This window comes from Cyrtonyx montezumae, unplaced genomic scaffold (assembly GCF_038088225.1).
Source record: "Cyrtonyx montezumae isolate F1298 unplaced genomic scaffold, pur_monq_1.0 scaffold_10, whole genome shotgun sequence".
Classification (NCBI taxonomy): Eukaryota; Metazoa; Chordata; class Aves; order Galliformes; family Odontophoridae; genus Cyrtonyx; species Cyrtonyx montezumae.
The window spans coordinates 470,606-484,165 of NW_027071826.1; the positions used below are offsets into that span (position 1 = coordinate 470,606).

Consider the following 13,560-nt stretch of genomic DNA (forward strand, 5'->3'; position numbering starts at 1 on the left):
TTATATTTCGTTCAGCATCTTGTATGAAGAAAGATGATTTGGAGTGGGGACAGGACACATGAAAGACACAAAATCCTACACTTAGTACTAGTCCTTTGTATGGGAAAATACATATATATTTCTTCATTACTGTCAAACCACCAATGTAAGAGCCAAAAAACAAAAAAACAAACAAAAAAATAACAATGCATCATATGGATGTTAATGCTTTCCTACAGTTAACAAAATTAAAGAAGATTTACAGCCTCAAAACCAAAAACAGATTTCTAAAATCCACTTAGAACATAATTCTGTTATTTGCAAAATAACAAAGTCCACACAGAAGAGCAGTGGGATGATGCAGAAAAAAGGCTATGGACTGTACTGGGTTTTGTTGGACTTTTTGTTAGTCTAATGAGCAAATATTACAGGTCAACTTAAAAACTATTTTTTTTTAATTAGAAAAGGTGCCTAGCAAATGTTCTGAATGATCCCTTAAGGATTCATCCTCTTTCCAGTTTTGCTAGCAATTTCCTTGCCAGCTTTCTCCTTCGTTGCAGCAGCTTACTAAAGAAGAAAAAGCAATGACTATGTTGAAAAATGAAGTCCTGCAGAACATAAAAGGTTAAGATCTGAATACTGAAAACACTCATTCTGTTGGGCGTTCTTAAGATAAATTCAAAAAATAATAACAATTAATTATGTTAACAGAAGTGAACTCAAAGTCTCCAGATTGGCAGTGTCTTTGCAGTAATTCTGGCTCCAGAGACTCAGATGATAAGAGCCTGCACATTTGAGGGAACTATTTAGCAGCAATAAATGGCCAAACTTTAATCTGCAAAATTGTTAACAGGAACAACAAATGTTGCTATCCATGAGTAACAACAGCACGGTCAAACTGAGCAAATACTCACAGATTTGCTTTTTTTCCTCACAGAATGATGACAGAAGCGGGCCAAAAATGAAGGAATAAAAACCAGAAATACTTTTAGATTGAACCTGTATTTAGATGAGTCTGAATTAAGAAGAAACAAAAGATCTTTAGCAGGAATGGATAACACAGTGCCCAGCAATTCTGCTTCACTGAGGCAGCTGCAAACAGCTGCCTCAAGAAAACAAAAAACAAAAAACTGGGATCAAAGCAGACTAGTTAAGCATTCACCATCCACAGGAAATGCACATGAGTTTATATAAACACAGAAACAAAAATACATAAATGAACAGCCTTGCATGGCTTAAGGTATTTCAGATACTCAGAGGTATGGGGTTAGACATTTACATGGGATGGAAGTGGAGAGCAGAGTTCCTGCCAGACCTGGATGCCAGCACTCACCTTACAGGGCACATGCGCAGGGATGGAGACTGGGAACCCTCCTAGTACAAGTAATCCCTCCCCCCCAAGCATTTCCATTTGTGATAAGGCTTAGGGCTGAGAGGGCCCCAAGGCTCCCATCACACTGGAGGTCCCTCACAGCTGTGCTCCATCCAAACAGGTGGTGAAGGTTGAATCTGGCTCTGCCCAAGTTTAAACTGCTAATTGATATTTGCTCTCAGAAGCTTGGGAACAGATAATAAAAGTTACAGGCTCCACAAGGATTGAAACAAGAAAAATGGAGACAACCTCAACTCCAGACAGCCTTGACTTTTCTAAATCACCATCACTTTGCATATTTGTTTTAAAAAGTCAGCCTACCTCTATCATTTTTTGGGTGAGATGAAATTCCGCCCATGCCACTGAACGAAATGGAATTCCTCTTTGGATTTCAGTGCTCTCTGAATCTGCATACTGAAGTGCCTCAGCTTTCTTCAATCCTTCCTGGCTTTGGTTTTCCCGTATTATGGTAAATAACTATTTTTTATTTCTTAAACACTTTCTTGCCTTGCTAATCTCACATTCACTCCGCCACATCATTTTCCAGATGCTCTAAGTGCCCCTGACCTTGGAAGTCAGCACACAACCAGTTTGGGGACGCTCCCTGTCCTCACAGCTACACATTTCCAGGTGGTATTTCAGCGACAAACACTTCTTCGCGGGGCAGACACGTCACTTTTGGCCTTCCCAGCTTCCATTACCCAGACACAGCAGGCTCCCAAACTCGCTTCCAAACATGGCTGCACACCACAATGCTGCCAAGCTGCTGGACCAGCCCTGCATTATACTTTTTGACATAGTTAAGCTCTGTGCTTCATTTCTCACAAACGCAGTTTGACTGCAGACAGCAGTCGACAAGTAAATCTACCCCTTTTCCATGGCAAAAGGCCCAACTTTAATATTTTTACTGGCTTACAGCTGGGTAAATTAAGCCCCAGAATTTTATTTATTTCTTTTTTAATACCGTGCAACTGAAAATGAACAGCTACTTCACTGTGACTGCCAAGGACAACCTTAAAAACACTAATGTAATCCAGTCCAGCTCTCAATAGATCTATAAAGGCTTGAAGACCAAAAATTTTAGCTTATCCACCCAAACAAAATGTTGGTTGGTCGGTCAGGAAGTCTAATATTTCATTAAGATCCTTTAAATATATATGAGCCTACATGCTGGCAAAGTGAAGATAGCAGCCATCTCAGCTTTAACACTGTGAAATGGGAATTAAGATTTGCTGTGTTACTTACCCCAGTCTTCCCAAACTTTCAAGCTCTGGAACTGGTGGTCCATATGTCTCCACTTCCAGGGGCTGATACTCATACAAAGTTTCCTCTAGCTTTTGGACAGGAGATAATGAAATATGCTGACCCTGTTAAAAAAAAAAAAAAAAAAAAAAAAAAAAACAGATAAATTCATGTCTATAAAGCAGGTCAAACTTTTATTTACACTTTCATTAAATGCATTACAAGAATAAGTGTGCAATATGAAGCTGGTCTGGGCAAAGGCTGTCCCCAGTAAGGACAGACTGTCTGCAGCATCACTCATTTCTTCACGATTTAAACTTTTTATTGTGACCTACAGTTTGGAACTCGTGTTTCACTATCTGGAGCTGCTTAGACAAGATAGGAAGGAAAGGATAAAGTTTTATTGCAGGCAAACTTACCATTAGAGAGAGCAGCTGCCTCCACAGTCACCAGTAAAATTACCAGTAGGTAAAAAAAATTTCATTTATCAGAAGTAATATCAAACAAATGTCTCTGAGCAAGCCTATTAGATTCTGTAATCAATGATTTCCTGAAAGCCTTAATTAGAAAGGGAAGCCTCTTTCATTTCTCTCTGCAGGCTTTGTAAGCTACGATACATAATGGCTCTCCAGATAAGACTTTTACAGTGCAATACAATTAATTCATTCAGCAAATTCCCATTTGTTTCATAACCAAAAATACAGAAACACACAAGCATAAAATTTTAATTCCACATGGTACTTTTGCAAGCCCTTCAGAGCACTGAGAAACTGCTAGACTTCCTTCCCCCTGCTCTCCAAGTCCCTATCACTCCAAGCTCTCACAAAACAGGAGACTTGTGGCTGCAAAGGAGGGGTCAGGAGGATATGAGATAGAGCCAAACTTAACAGATGTTGCTGCGTGACATTCTACACTGATTTGTTGATCTTTCACACAGTTTCAATTTTCTACTGTATTCTATGGTGCTCACAAAAATTAGCAGCAGCAGCGAGAAGAGAGCACTATGAACTCCCCCAGAATAGCCTGGCTTCCCCTACAGAAACTGACCTGCACATCTGCAAAGTGCAGGAATTTAGGAAAGTGGCAGTATGGTTGGCGTAGACATTTTGTCTGCCACAGGAGATGGGAAACTTTCCACGGTATAATGCCATGCAGAACCCAGGCTCCACTGGTGATCGCTTACTGAGCTTCATTTCTCTGGGGCTCCTCAAGATGCATCTACTCCCTCAGCAGGGAACTAAAGATTATTCCTCATGTGGGACACTGGGTTAAAATTAACTAAACAGAGAGGGGGGGAAAAGTCAGTAGAAAGGGAAAGCTGCTAATTAAATTTGTGGTTGGGGACGATGACCTTTCTGAACGAGTAGCATGGATATTTTTGTTCAGACAGTTGCAAAAAATGGGTAAGAAAAATGAAGAGGCAAGTCCTTGAGAAGTCCCATCACAGACCCAGGCTGAACTCCCCGGAAATAAAAGCGGCTCAAGATTTCCACTGAAAAGGCTTCGTGTTTGTGATGGGAAGCGGTAGCTCTGCCTTCCTCTGCACTGCTCGCGGGGCAGCAGGGCCTGCTGCTAACTGTGTGCCAGTGCCAGAAACAAGACGTGCTGGAGAAACTTCTCAGGTCAGCCATCAGTCACTCCAGCATTCGCAGTCACACCACACTTATTTCTGTGCCACAAGCTATTGCCACAGCATTAGAACCAGGCAACCACACAGTATAAAGCAGCAGGAAAAGGAAGGTTGAAAATTCAGCCTTAATACCGTTGCATGGGCTTTTTTGAGATACAAGTGCAGGGTCTCTTTTTACATAGCTAGAAGTTGTCCTTTTCCAATCAGTTCAAGTTCATGAAAGCAGTATACTCTGTAACTGTGCTGACGTGGGCAGATGACATCCATTGTATGAAACAAATGTTTGAATGAGACATTTAAAGATTTAACAATTGCTGCATCTCCAACCAGAGTGAATGGGAAATACATACCAACATTTTACACGTGTACACCCTCATCTGGTGAGTGGTTGCACTCTTTCCAAACCCAGAGGAATTTTGTTCCAGCCATAGAAAAGAAAATTCAGTTTCAGGCAAAGATCAAAACCTCGATAAATATTTTTGGAAATTACTTGTGAGTGGAAAAAGGGAGCAGCTCAGATTGCAGGAGCCACATCTCTGGAGGGCATCACCAGAACAGCTGCTCGCTGCTCACAGAGTTGCCATCGGTGCATTCCTAACACTTTTCTAATGAGAGCAACTTCTGCTGACATTGGCCATGAGGCACAGGAAAGCTCCTGACAAAGGCACTGGGCTCATCACAAGCCCCTTCCCTCACCAATCACACTGCTGCAGATTCCACGTTTGGGAAATCCAGGTACGATAGGATGAAAATATTTCATCTGTCTTCCTCTGTGGGATTCCCAAGGTGCCAGAGGTCGCGTGGGATCACAGTGGAGATTTGCTCTCACAGAGGTCAGCTGCTAAGCACAGGTGAGCTGCATCTGGACTCTGGGAGGCTGACTGGTCAGCGTGCTAACTGCAAGGCAGGCATCGGTCTGCGCGCAAGGGGAAGGCCACGCAGCCATGCCAGGATGCTTTGATGACATGCATACTGCAAAAACAACACAGCAACCCTCGCACCGCCAGCACGTTCCTCTATGGTGCCCAAGGACTGGCACTGCCAGCTCAGGCGACGTTCCTTCTGAACAGCATCCAATCCAGACTTACAGATTTCAGACATCCCGTCAGCGAGTTGCTCCAATAGGCGATTACTCTCACCATTAAACACCAGCAGCTCATTTCTGCTTTATCAAGCACAGTCTCAAAGTGCTCTTTCTCCCCTTGGCCTTCTTCCCCATTCACATCCCAGGCCAAGGTGTGAGTGTTAGGAAGCACCGTGTGCTTTGGCATGGCAAAGTGACTGCGGCTGTTCGGGTCTGGCCAGCAGATCTGCACCCCAAGGAGATCGTGCAGCTGTGTGACACAGCTCATTTGTTTTCCTTTCCCAAAATCACAACTTGAGCTGATGGGCTTTGGCAACATGAATTAAATTCCACTTAGCAACAGGAAAAATATACAACTGCCTGTTGCAACCGCCCTATAGCTGCTTGGCCTTTAGGTATAGGCTTTTTCCTATAAACTGGATTTTCATCTTCTTTGATTAGGGAACAGGCTTGAGGGAAGCACAAGAGTCACAAGACATTCCCGGCTGAATCCTGGTCGAGCCCCACAAGCACACACCAGCTCTGCAGGTAGTGGACATTCAGGCTGCCTCCTGCTTGTGCAGCCCCACACAATCACACGGGGGTCCCAAGACCGAGCGCTGCACACATCTGTGCAGATGGGCTACAAAAGTCAACAGTTTACCAACAAAAAACGTCACCGTTTCCCTTTGCACTGACGTTGGGCTAAGGTCATTTACAACAAACGCTGCTGAAGCGGAAAGGTTTGGTGTGGCCGATTCAGACAGCTAACATCCTTCTGACCAGCATCCCCCTGTTGTCTCTGTCCTGAGATGTCCCTTGCCATTTCACAAATGACTGTTATACTGTTGTGTAACCTCAGAGACATCACAAGAGACAGTAACTATTACTTAGGACTCAGACACACTTTTACAGATCCCCAAACCATTTCACATCTATGAATGAGGTAAGACTTATAAATTTCCTGTATTCCACCTAGACAGCCAGCCCTACCGCTTTCCAGCATTAGCAGACCTTTATTAGCAGGCTAAAGCCAAAATTAAGGCACGAGGTTCAAGATTCTGCTTTTGCATTACTTTCTCCTGACAAACCTAAGACTGACGACTGTGGTCATGGGTAAGTATTTCTAATTCCCTTTGGATGCTGTAATGTTTGTGTAAAGGAAACTGACAGCATCCAAATGGAGACAGAGAAGGCTTCCAAGAACACAGACAACAGATTTTCCTGCCTCTTCTCCCTCCCGCCCTCTATCTTCATGGCATATAAGTCTTTCTCTGTGATTATTTTAGGCACTATAGCTGCCTATTACATCTTGGAATGTATGGAACCTCCAAGTAAAAAAAATAAGAAAACCCACAACCACCAAACACTGCTAATTAGAACTAAGGCAATTAGCGTATCCATATAACACTACATATAAGATTGCACAGAAATGCATTTGTGAGCTACTGACTTTCCATCCATGTACTGTATGGTTTTAGATTGAACAAATAGAGGAGTGAATTGTGAGGGCATGTTAAATAAAGTTTCTGCGCTACAAATAAAAAGGACTGATCCACTTTTAGCTCTTTGAGACACGTTGGTTGAGATTTCCCACTTTAAATAGTAGTTTTTTAAAAAGTGAATCTTTCATTTCAGACTGTGATGCAATGTGGCATAACGAAAAACCAAACAATAACCAGCTCACAGATTGTACACACAGATGCAAAGAGCTGCCTGTGCAGTGACAAGAAGTATATCTCAGAGAAAAACAGTAAAACCAAACAGTGCCCTTCTAGGAAACGTCACAGCCTGCTTCAATCTATGAGAGCACTAGAGCTAGTGTGCAGGGAGGCTTGGCAAACGCCAGGTGTGTCAGCACTTGCCCGCCAGCAGAAAGAGCTTCTTTTAGCACACTCAGTCCAGAAATCGCAGCTCAAGGTGCAGCATTCCCACTTCTTCCCATCCTCTCATCTCTCTCTGGTGCCAAAACTACACTGCCTTCCTGCACCTCCCTCCCTCTGTAGCAAAAGAAAAACAAGCAGCAGCCTTCTTAGAAATCTGAAGTGCCAAGGAGGAGGAGAAAGCAGAATGACAACACCAGAAATGCACTAGCAGGGGAAAGAGGAGGAACACTTATGCCACAAAAACATCCCCAGGCAAGAGACAGAAGCCAGAGATTGGGGTCATTAAAACTTGCCCAGGCAACGCAAGCTTATGTACTAGAGCTGGCTGGACGAGATGGTGTGGCTAATCTTTTTGCTTTTCTACATTTCCCTCTGCTTAGGAACGTCCCCAGGGCTGCCATCAGCACACTGCCAGAACGCAGCATGCACGCAGATAACAGGAGCAGCAGTATTTACGTGCTGAGTCTCACTGGCTCAGCTCGCAGCAATGCTGGGTTTGGGTGGGACTCTGCTGCACTGGATTGCACACAGAGAGCTCACAGCAAGTGGGGACGGGTCTGCACAGCATGGGGGGGCTGGGATGTGACTGCTGCAGCACCTCCACAACACCAGCTCGACTGCATGCAGCGCAGCAGAGCTCAACCCAAACTCCTGCTGCACTGCACTTGAGCCTGTCATTACCCCAGTGCTTGCAAGTGAGTGGTAAAACAACACGTTCAGCTCCTCCAGTTTTTCAGTACAAGCAGTCTCAGAAAACTACTTCACTTTCAAACTCACGACAGATTCAGCTTTTGTGCATGTATTTTCATGTTAATAGATCCTCCTTCAAAACAATATTAACGTAAACATCCTAAGCAGTGCAGTCAGAGCCAAGAGCTGGTTTCTCAGTTTCCACCCTCCCCATTTTATTGACAAATCCATGTCAGCAATGCTAATGTGGCTTTCTGATTCTGATTAACTACCTTGTTTGACTACAGTAATACTCAGGAAAAGGAGAATGAAACTGATAGATTTGGAGGGCTCAGTTAATATTATTTTAACCTTTAGCCTCCCTGTCTTCCACAGCTTTTTTAAATAAACAAGAAAAATGTCAAACTAAAATGCAAAATTCCATTCCCTAGCCTAGAATTCCTACACCAGTGAGGTTTTTCCAAGCACTCAAATATCTGAAACCAACTGTTTTTTCTTCTGCTTTCAAAAACCAACAATAAATTTAATTTATTTACACAATTGTGTGAAGTGCTAAGGGGATATCCCAGTAGCTAAGCAGAAAGAGAACAAATGATCTGACACAGAAGCCATCAAAATCCATGCCATTTTTGCTACTGATCTCAAAATGAAGAATGTGACCATGCGTGGCAGGACAAAGATAAAGGACCCACACCACACTTCCCTCGGGGGCCAATGACTTCAGATGCCTCTCACCAACAGGACTCGATTTAGACTCCCCCCCTCCCCTGCAGTAACATAATTTTGAATGCTAAAATGTACTTAAAAGCTGTGCTTTTTTTTTGTTCACAAATGGCAGGAACACAGCAAGAGATGGACAGGACAGAAGAAGCTGCTACCACAGTTACACGTGTGGTCAGTTACACTAAAACCTGTGTCTGGGAAGTTAACCACACAGTTGCATGTGTTCAGCTATACTTGCCTCCAAGCTTCTCCTTACAACTCTCTGACATAAATGATTACTTGACCAGACTTATCTTTAAGCTCCTGCCAAAGAGCCACATTTCTCTAATCTCTTGGAAGAAAGTCCTCGCCCATTGCATAAGATGAAATGTAATTCTGGTTCCGTGCCAGTTTCAGATTTACTGACTACTCCTTAAAGAAAAGTCTTCTGCCCTTTTTTCCACCAGTGAGATGACGCTGCCTGTGTGCCACCAGCATCTCGCAGCGAGCTGCTGAAGCACAGCCGTGACCCAGGGGACAGGCTGGATGCTTGTGGGACCGAGTCACGCACTCCTTTTCAGCAGTGACTCCAGAGCCCTGGCAAGCTTTCCTCAAAACCTCTCACCGCTCAAAGGACGGCACTGTACACAAACAGCACCGCTTCTGGAAGGAGTGGATTAAAACAATGGCATCCTCATGCAGCTCGTGAGCCAACAGGCCAGCACCCAGGTTTTCAGGGCTCATTACCCAGTGCTGCTCAGCACTGTTCCCAGTCTGGTCTCAGCTCCTCTGCACGCATTCTCCATTTAGTGCAATGCACCATGCTTATCATGGCACACCAGCATCTTCTTTCCACACCCCAGAGGCAAGCTTCGCTGAGGGTGACTTGGTATCAATGTTCTGTTCAGTTTGCTATGCTGTTTCCCAGTGTGCTATGGCAGTATTGTAGCATGAGGCAGAATTAAGCAAACTTTTGTTGTACGTCTATCATCAGACTTCTGGTGCCCCGATCATTCTGATTTGGCTCTCAACGGGAACATAAGCTCTGCAGTAGCCAGTCTGATTACAGGATTATAGGCCTTAATATAATAAGGCTTTAAATACCCCTATTAAGGGCCTAATTTTTCAAGGGATGTGAAATAGAAATCAGTCTGACAAATGCCACTCTGTGCATCATGACATACACCTTTTAGAGAAGAACAGGCAACACAGTGAGGATCAGAGCACAGCAATAGCTACGCATCACTCACCAGCCAGCAACAATTGCCTGAGCCTCAGTGCAGCTGAGCCTGCTCCTGGTGGGCTGCAGTGACGTTGAGTATTAATGCTGATATGATGCCTCGATTATGCAAGAAAATCATTTAGGACTGTAACTCTGTGCATTCCTGGAGAACAATGGGACTTGCAAAACATAGCTGCTTTACGGGCGGACAGGACAGCAGATCCTGAACCACCATGTATCACTGTACCCATCGCCCGCTCCTTCCTGGGACCCTCTGCAGCAGCTTCCCCAGCCACAAACATCCCCTGCTACACAATTTCACTCTTAAGGAATGCAGAGTCTGATGGATGATTTTTAAAGAAACACTGCTTAGAATAATACAACTGAACAGAAAGCTGACCTCAGTCTAGAGAAGATGAGAAATTCCATGTGTGAAAACCTGAGACATATTCCCTGTTTCACTGAGCATACAGCCTAGACCCAGATAAAGGTTGATAAAGATGCAGAACACCAAAACCAGAATGGCTTGTGTCTGACTGATAAAGAAATAAAGTGGGATTCCACGAATAGCTAGATTTTAAGGAGGGACTGCTAGTTGATAACTCTCTGGCAAAAGCAAGCATGGAAGTTTTTATAGCAGAGGGAACAAAGAAAGGAATAAAATATGAAAGGATAATGCAGGCAGATAGAAAGCATGAAAAGAATAGGAAAAACAGGAGAAGAAAAAGTTTGAATGAACAATCAGAAACAAGGAGACACTCGGAACAACTTAAGCACGAAGCAGGAAAACAAAGAAAGCATCACCAGGCATTAGCAGTACAAGGCCACCTTCAAAATATTTACGTGCTGCGTTTACTACAAATTCTAAATGAAAACTGAAACGTGTTAGCAATGTATTTACAAATTACTGCTTTTAGAACAGAGTGGGAAGGAGGTTATTTCCAGCCCTTTTTCTCACTTGAGTGCAGAAACCACTGCCAATGTAATACACAGTTCACACACTGCTTTGTAAGTGCACATTAATTTTGAAAAACTAAATGAAACACTCTCTGGGGCAGAAGCAACTGTGTTTTTCATGAATACTCACAAAATGTACTCTTCTGTCCTTGAGAGGTTTACGTTCCCTGCTTTAACCACCTGCACCGAAATGACACTTGCAGCTGAACGACAGGGAAAGGACAGCTTTCCCAGTGGAGGATACTTCCTGTGGCACTCGAATCTTTGAGGAACTGTGCACAGGATCCCCAGAACGTCACAGGACCAGCAGCTCTATTTTCAAGCTCTGGCTGCTCCTGGGAGCACTGCACACGGAGTCCCTCTGTGTACTCAGGCAGTGACACAGCCCTGCATGCTCCTGTGGTTCCAGGGGCTGCAGCTCTGTGGCTCCTTGAAGCACAACCAGAAACATCTAAAGCATCCCTAGAACAAGCAAAAAGGGACGGTTCCTGCTGTGAAAAATCTACAGTCTCATTTAGAGGAAAAAGAGAAGCAGGCAGCAAAACAGCAATACAGTCACACGCTTATTTCATTTAGTCCTAGAAAAAGCCTGTTTGTCTAATAAAAAAATGAGATGCCTCATCTGTTTTATCACGTTCACTGGCTCCTTTGTGAGCCCCTTAGCTAAAACACTTGTACTCAAACAAAAAACAAAACAAAAAAAACAAGTGTTGCCACAGATTCTGAAAGTGGAGACTGCTGTGAAAGCAACTGCAGCACAAACGTCACGTTTCCAGCAAGTTACAGAGAGGCTGCACGGGTATTTCTTGCCACAGGCCTGTAACAAGACAGTTCTGCCTTAAAAACAACACTTCTATTGTAGGAAGAACGATAAGCTCTGAAATAAGTACTGGATGAACCCACACCAGCAGGATGCCCTGGAATTAGGAGGGAAATCACTCAAACACAGCACATGCTGTGCGTGGTTCCTCCTTTCTTAACGGGGAAGCACCACAAATGAGCTTTTTACTTACACTTCCAAGAAAAGGGAAGCTCCAAGAACAAGTATTAAAGCATTTGTTAATCAAAGGACTAAACATATGAAAGTCAAAGAAACGAAAGCTTCCCTGCACGTTATTTCCATGCAGGAAAACAGGCACTGAGTTCTCCCCACAGATGATGCAAATGTCTGACTGACTCGGGGCAGCTGCTGTTCGGAGAAGCAAACCAAAATGAGCTGATCATTTGAATTCCCTTAAAACTCAAAATACTGAGCCAAACAAAGCAAAGCAGAGCTTATAGCATGGTTTAAAAAGCCACGTCTAATATCTTCTTGTATTTAAAATTTATAGTTTAACCTTACCTGTAAGATAGAAAAAAAAATCAAGCTCATTTTTTCCTCAGCTCTGAACTACCAAGTCCGAGTCCTGACATAAGAAGTAATAAAAATAGTTTGGTTTCTGGTAGCAGTAACAAAAGTGAGGGTAAGATTAATTCTTACACTTTTATGGCAAACAATCTAAAGCAGATGTTTGAGAATAAAAGCGAGATGTCAAAGTAGTTAAGAGGAGCATTTCAAAACCAAACAAGACAACTTGCAGCTTTATGCACTTATATAAGACACTAAATGGCCTCAGCCAGCTTCCACCTTTGGCCCTTCTCTATTCTATGGAGCTTCACAGTAATCAAAAATGCTACGTTCAAGTCAAACACACTACAGATCCACGTCTTCCTAAGGACGGTAACAGGACAGAAGTGAGCTTTGCTGACTAGAGACCAACTGCTGAATCAGGACCTTTGTGGTTTGAATCACCAGGATCTCTGGAATAAAGCTCCCGTCTTTAAGGGATGGTATATGTTTTAAAGGTACCTAAAAAAAGTTCAGATTCTATTTGCATTTCCTCCAGAATATTCAGTTTTAAGACAGAGTTCAAACTTCACGTTGTAAGGTCAAAAATCAGCATAAGCATTCCTGAGAATCAGACTTCAAATACGTATTTGAAGTTATCCACACTTTGTTTGCGAGTTCAAAGAACTGCCGATCATAAAGCAGACCTGAAGATACGAGATCTTCCAGGTACAAATTTCACAAAAGATAATGCGTGCACGCGGGAGAATCGAGTCCTTCTATATTTAATATGGCAAAAGTTTGTATAAGGTAACCATAAGCACACCCTTTTCAAATGAAACTAGCTTTTATTGTGAACACGAAAGACACTGTGTTAACTTAAAACACCGTTCACTCAGATGTGCTTTCCAAAACGCCTTAGGCAGGATTATATTGATTTAAATGAAGTAAATTAGGCAAGTTTTTGCATTCAAGCTTCCCACACAAATAGGATTTGCCAAGCTCTCTGAGTTTAATCAGTGGCACAATCACACATGTACACAAGAGACTGACTAAGCACACGCACATGCACTTCTGGACTCACCAGCCAAGCTCATTTTTGGCCAGCTACGAAGAACTGCCTTCTGAGCTATCAGCCCAAACCTCCATCTACCTGGAAGCCATCCACCCAGCAATACTGGGCTGCTGTGCATCCGCATTGCTGTTCCACTCCATTACACGACACACTAACCCTTCCCGACCAGCATGGGGAAACTGATACTGTATCAGTGAAGTTAATGGGAGCAAATCAGAAAGCCCTGAGTACTGTGAATAATGGTATTTTGTTGTGCTTCCCTTCCCAAGAGCGGGCAGTTGGGGGGAGGGAGAAGGTATTCTTCCCCTCTACCCTGCCCCAATTTCACTGCAAGCTGCTCAGGAAGCTTTCAGCAGTTTTGTCTTTGTACAGAGCAGGATTTTGCTTTTTTATTTAAGACTCCAAGATCTGCCAA

General features: G+C 43.3%; 1 protein-coding gene across 1 annotated transcript in view; it reads right to left on the reverse strand.

Moving 5' to 3' along the window:
• Positions 1-13,560, reverse strand: part of MNAT1 (MNAT1 component of CDK activating kinase) — a 112,516-nt gene that overhangs the window by 31,952 nt on the left and 67,004 nt on the right. Inside the window, exon 7 of the mRNA XM_065747686.1 lies at positions 2,597-2,718. Coding sequence (XP_065603758.1) covers positions 2,597-2,718 — 122 coding nt within the window. The remainder of the gene's footprint in view (positions 1-2,596; positions 2,719-13,560) is intronic.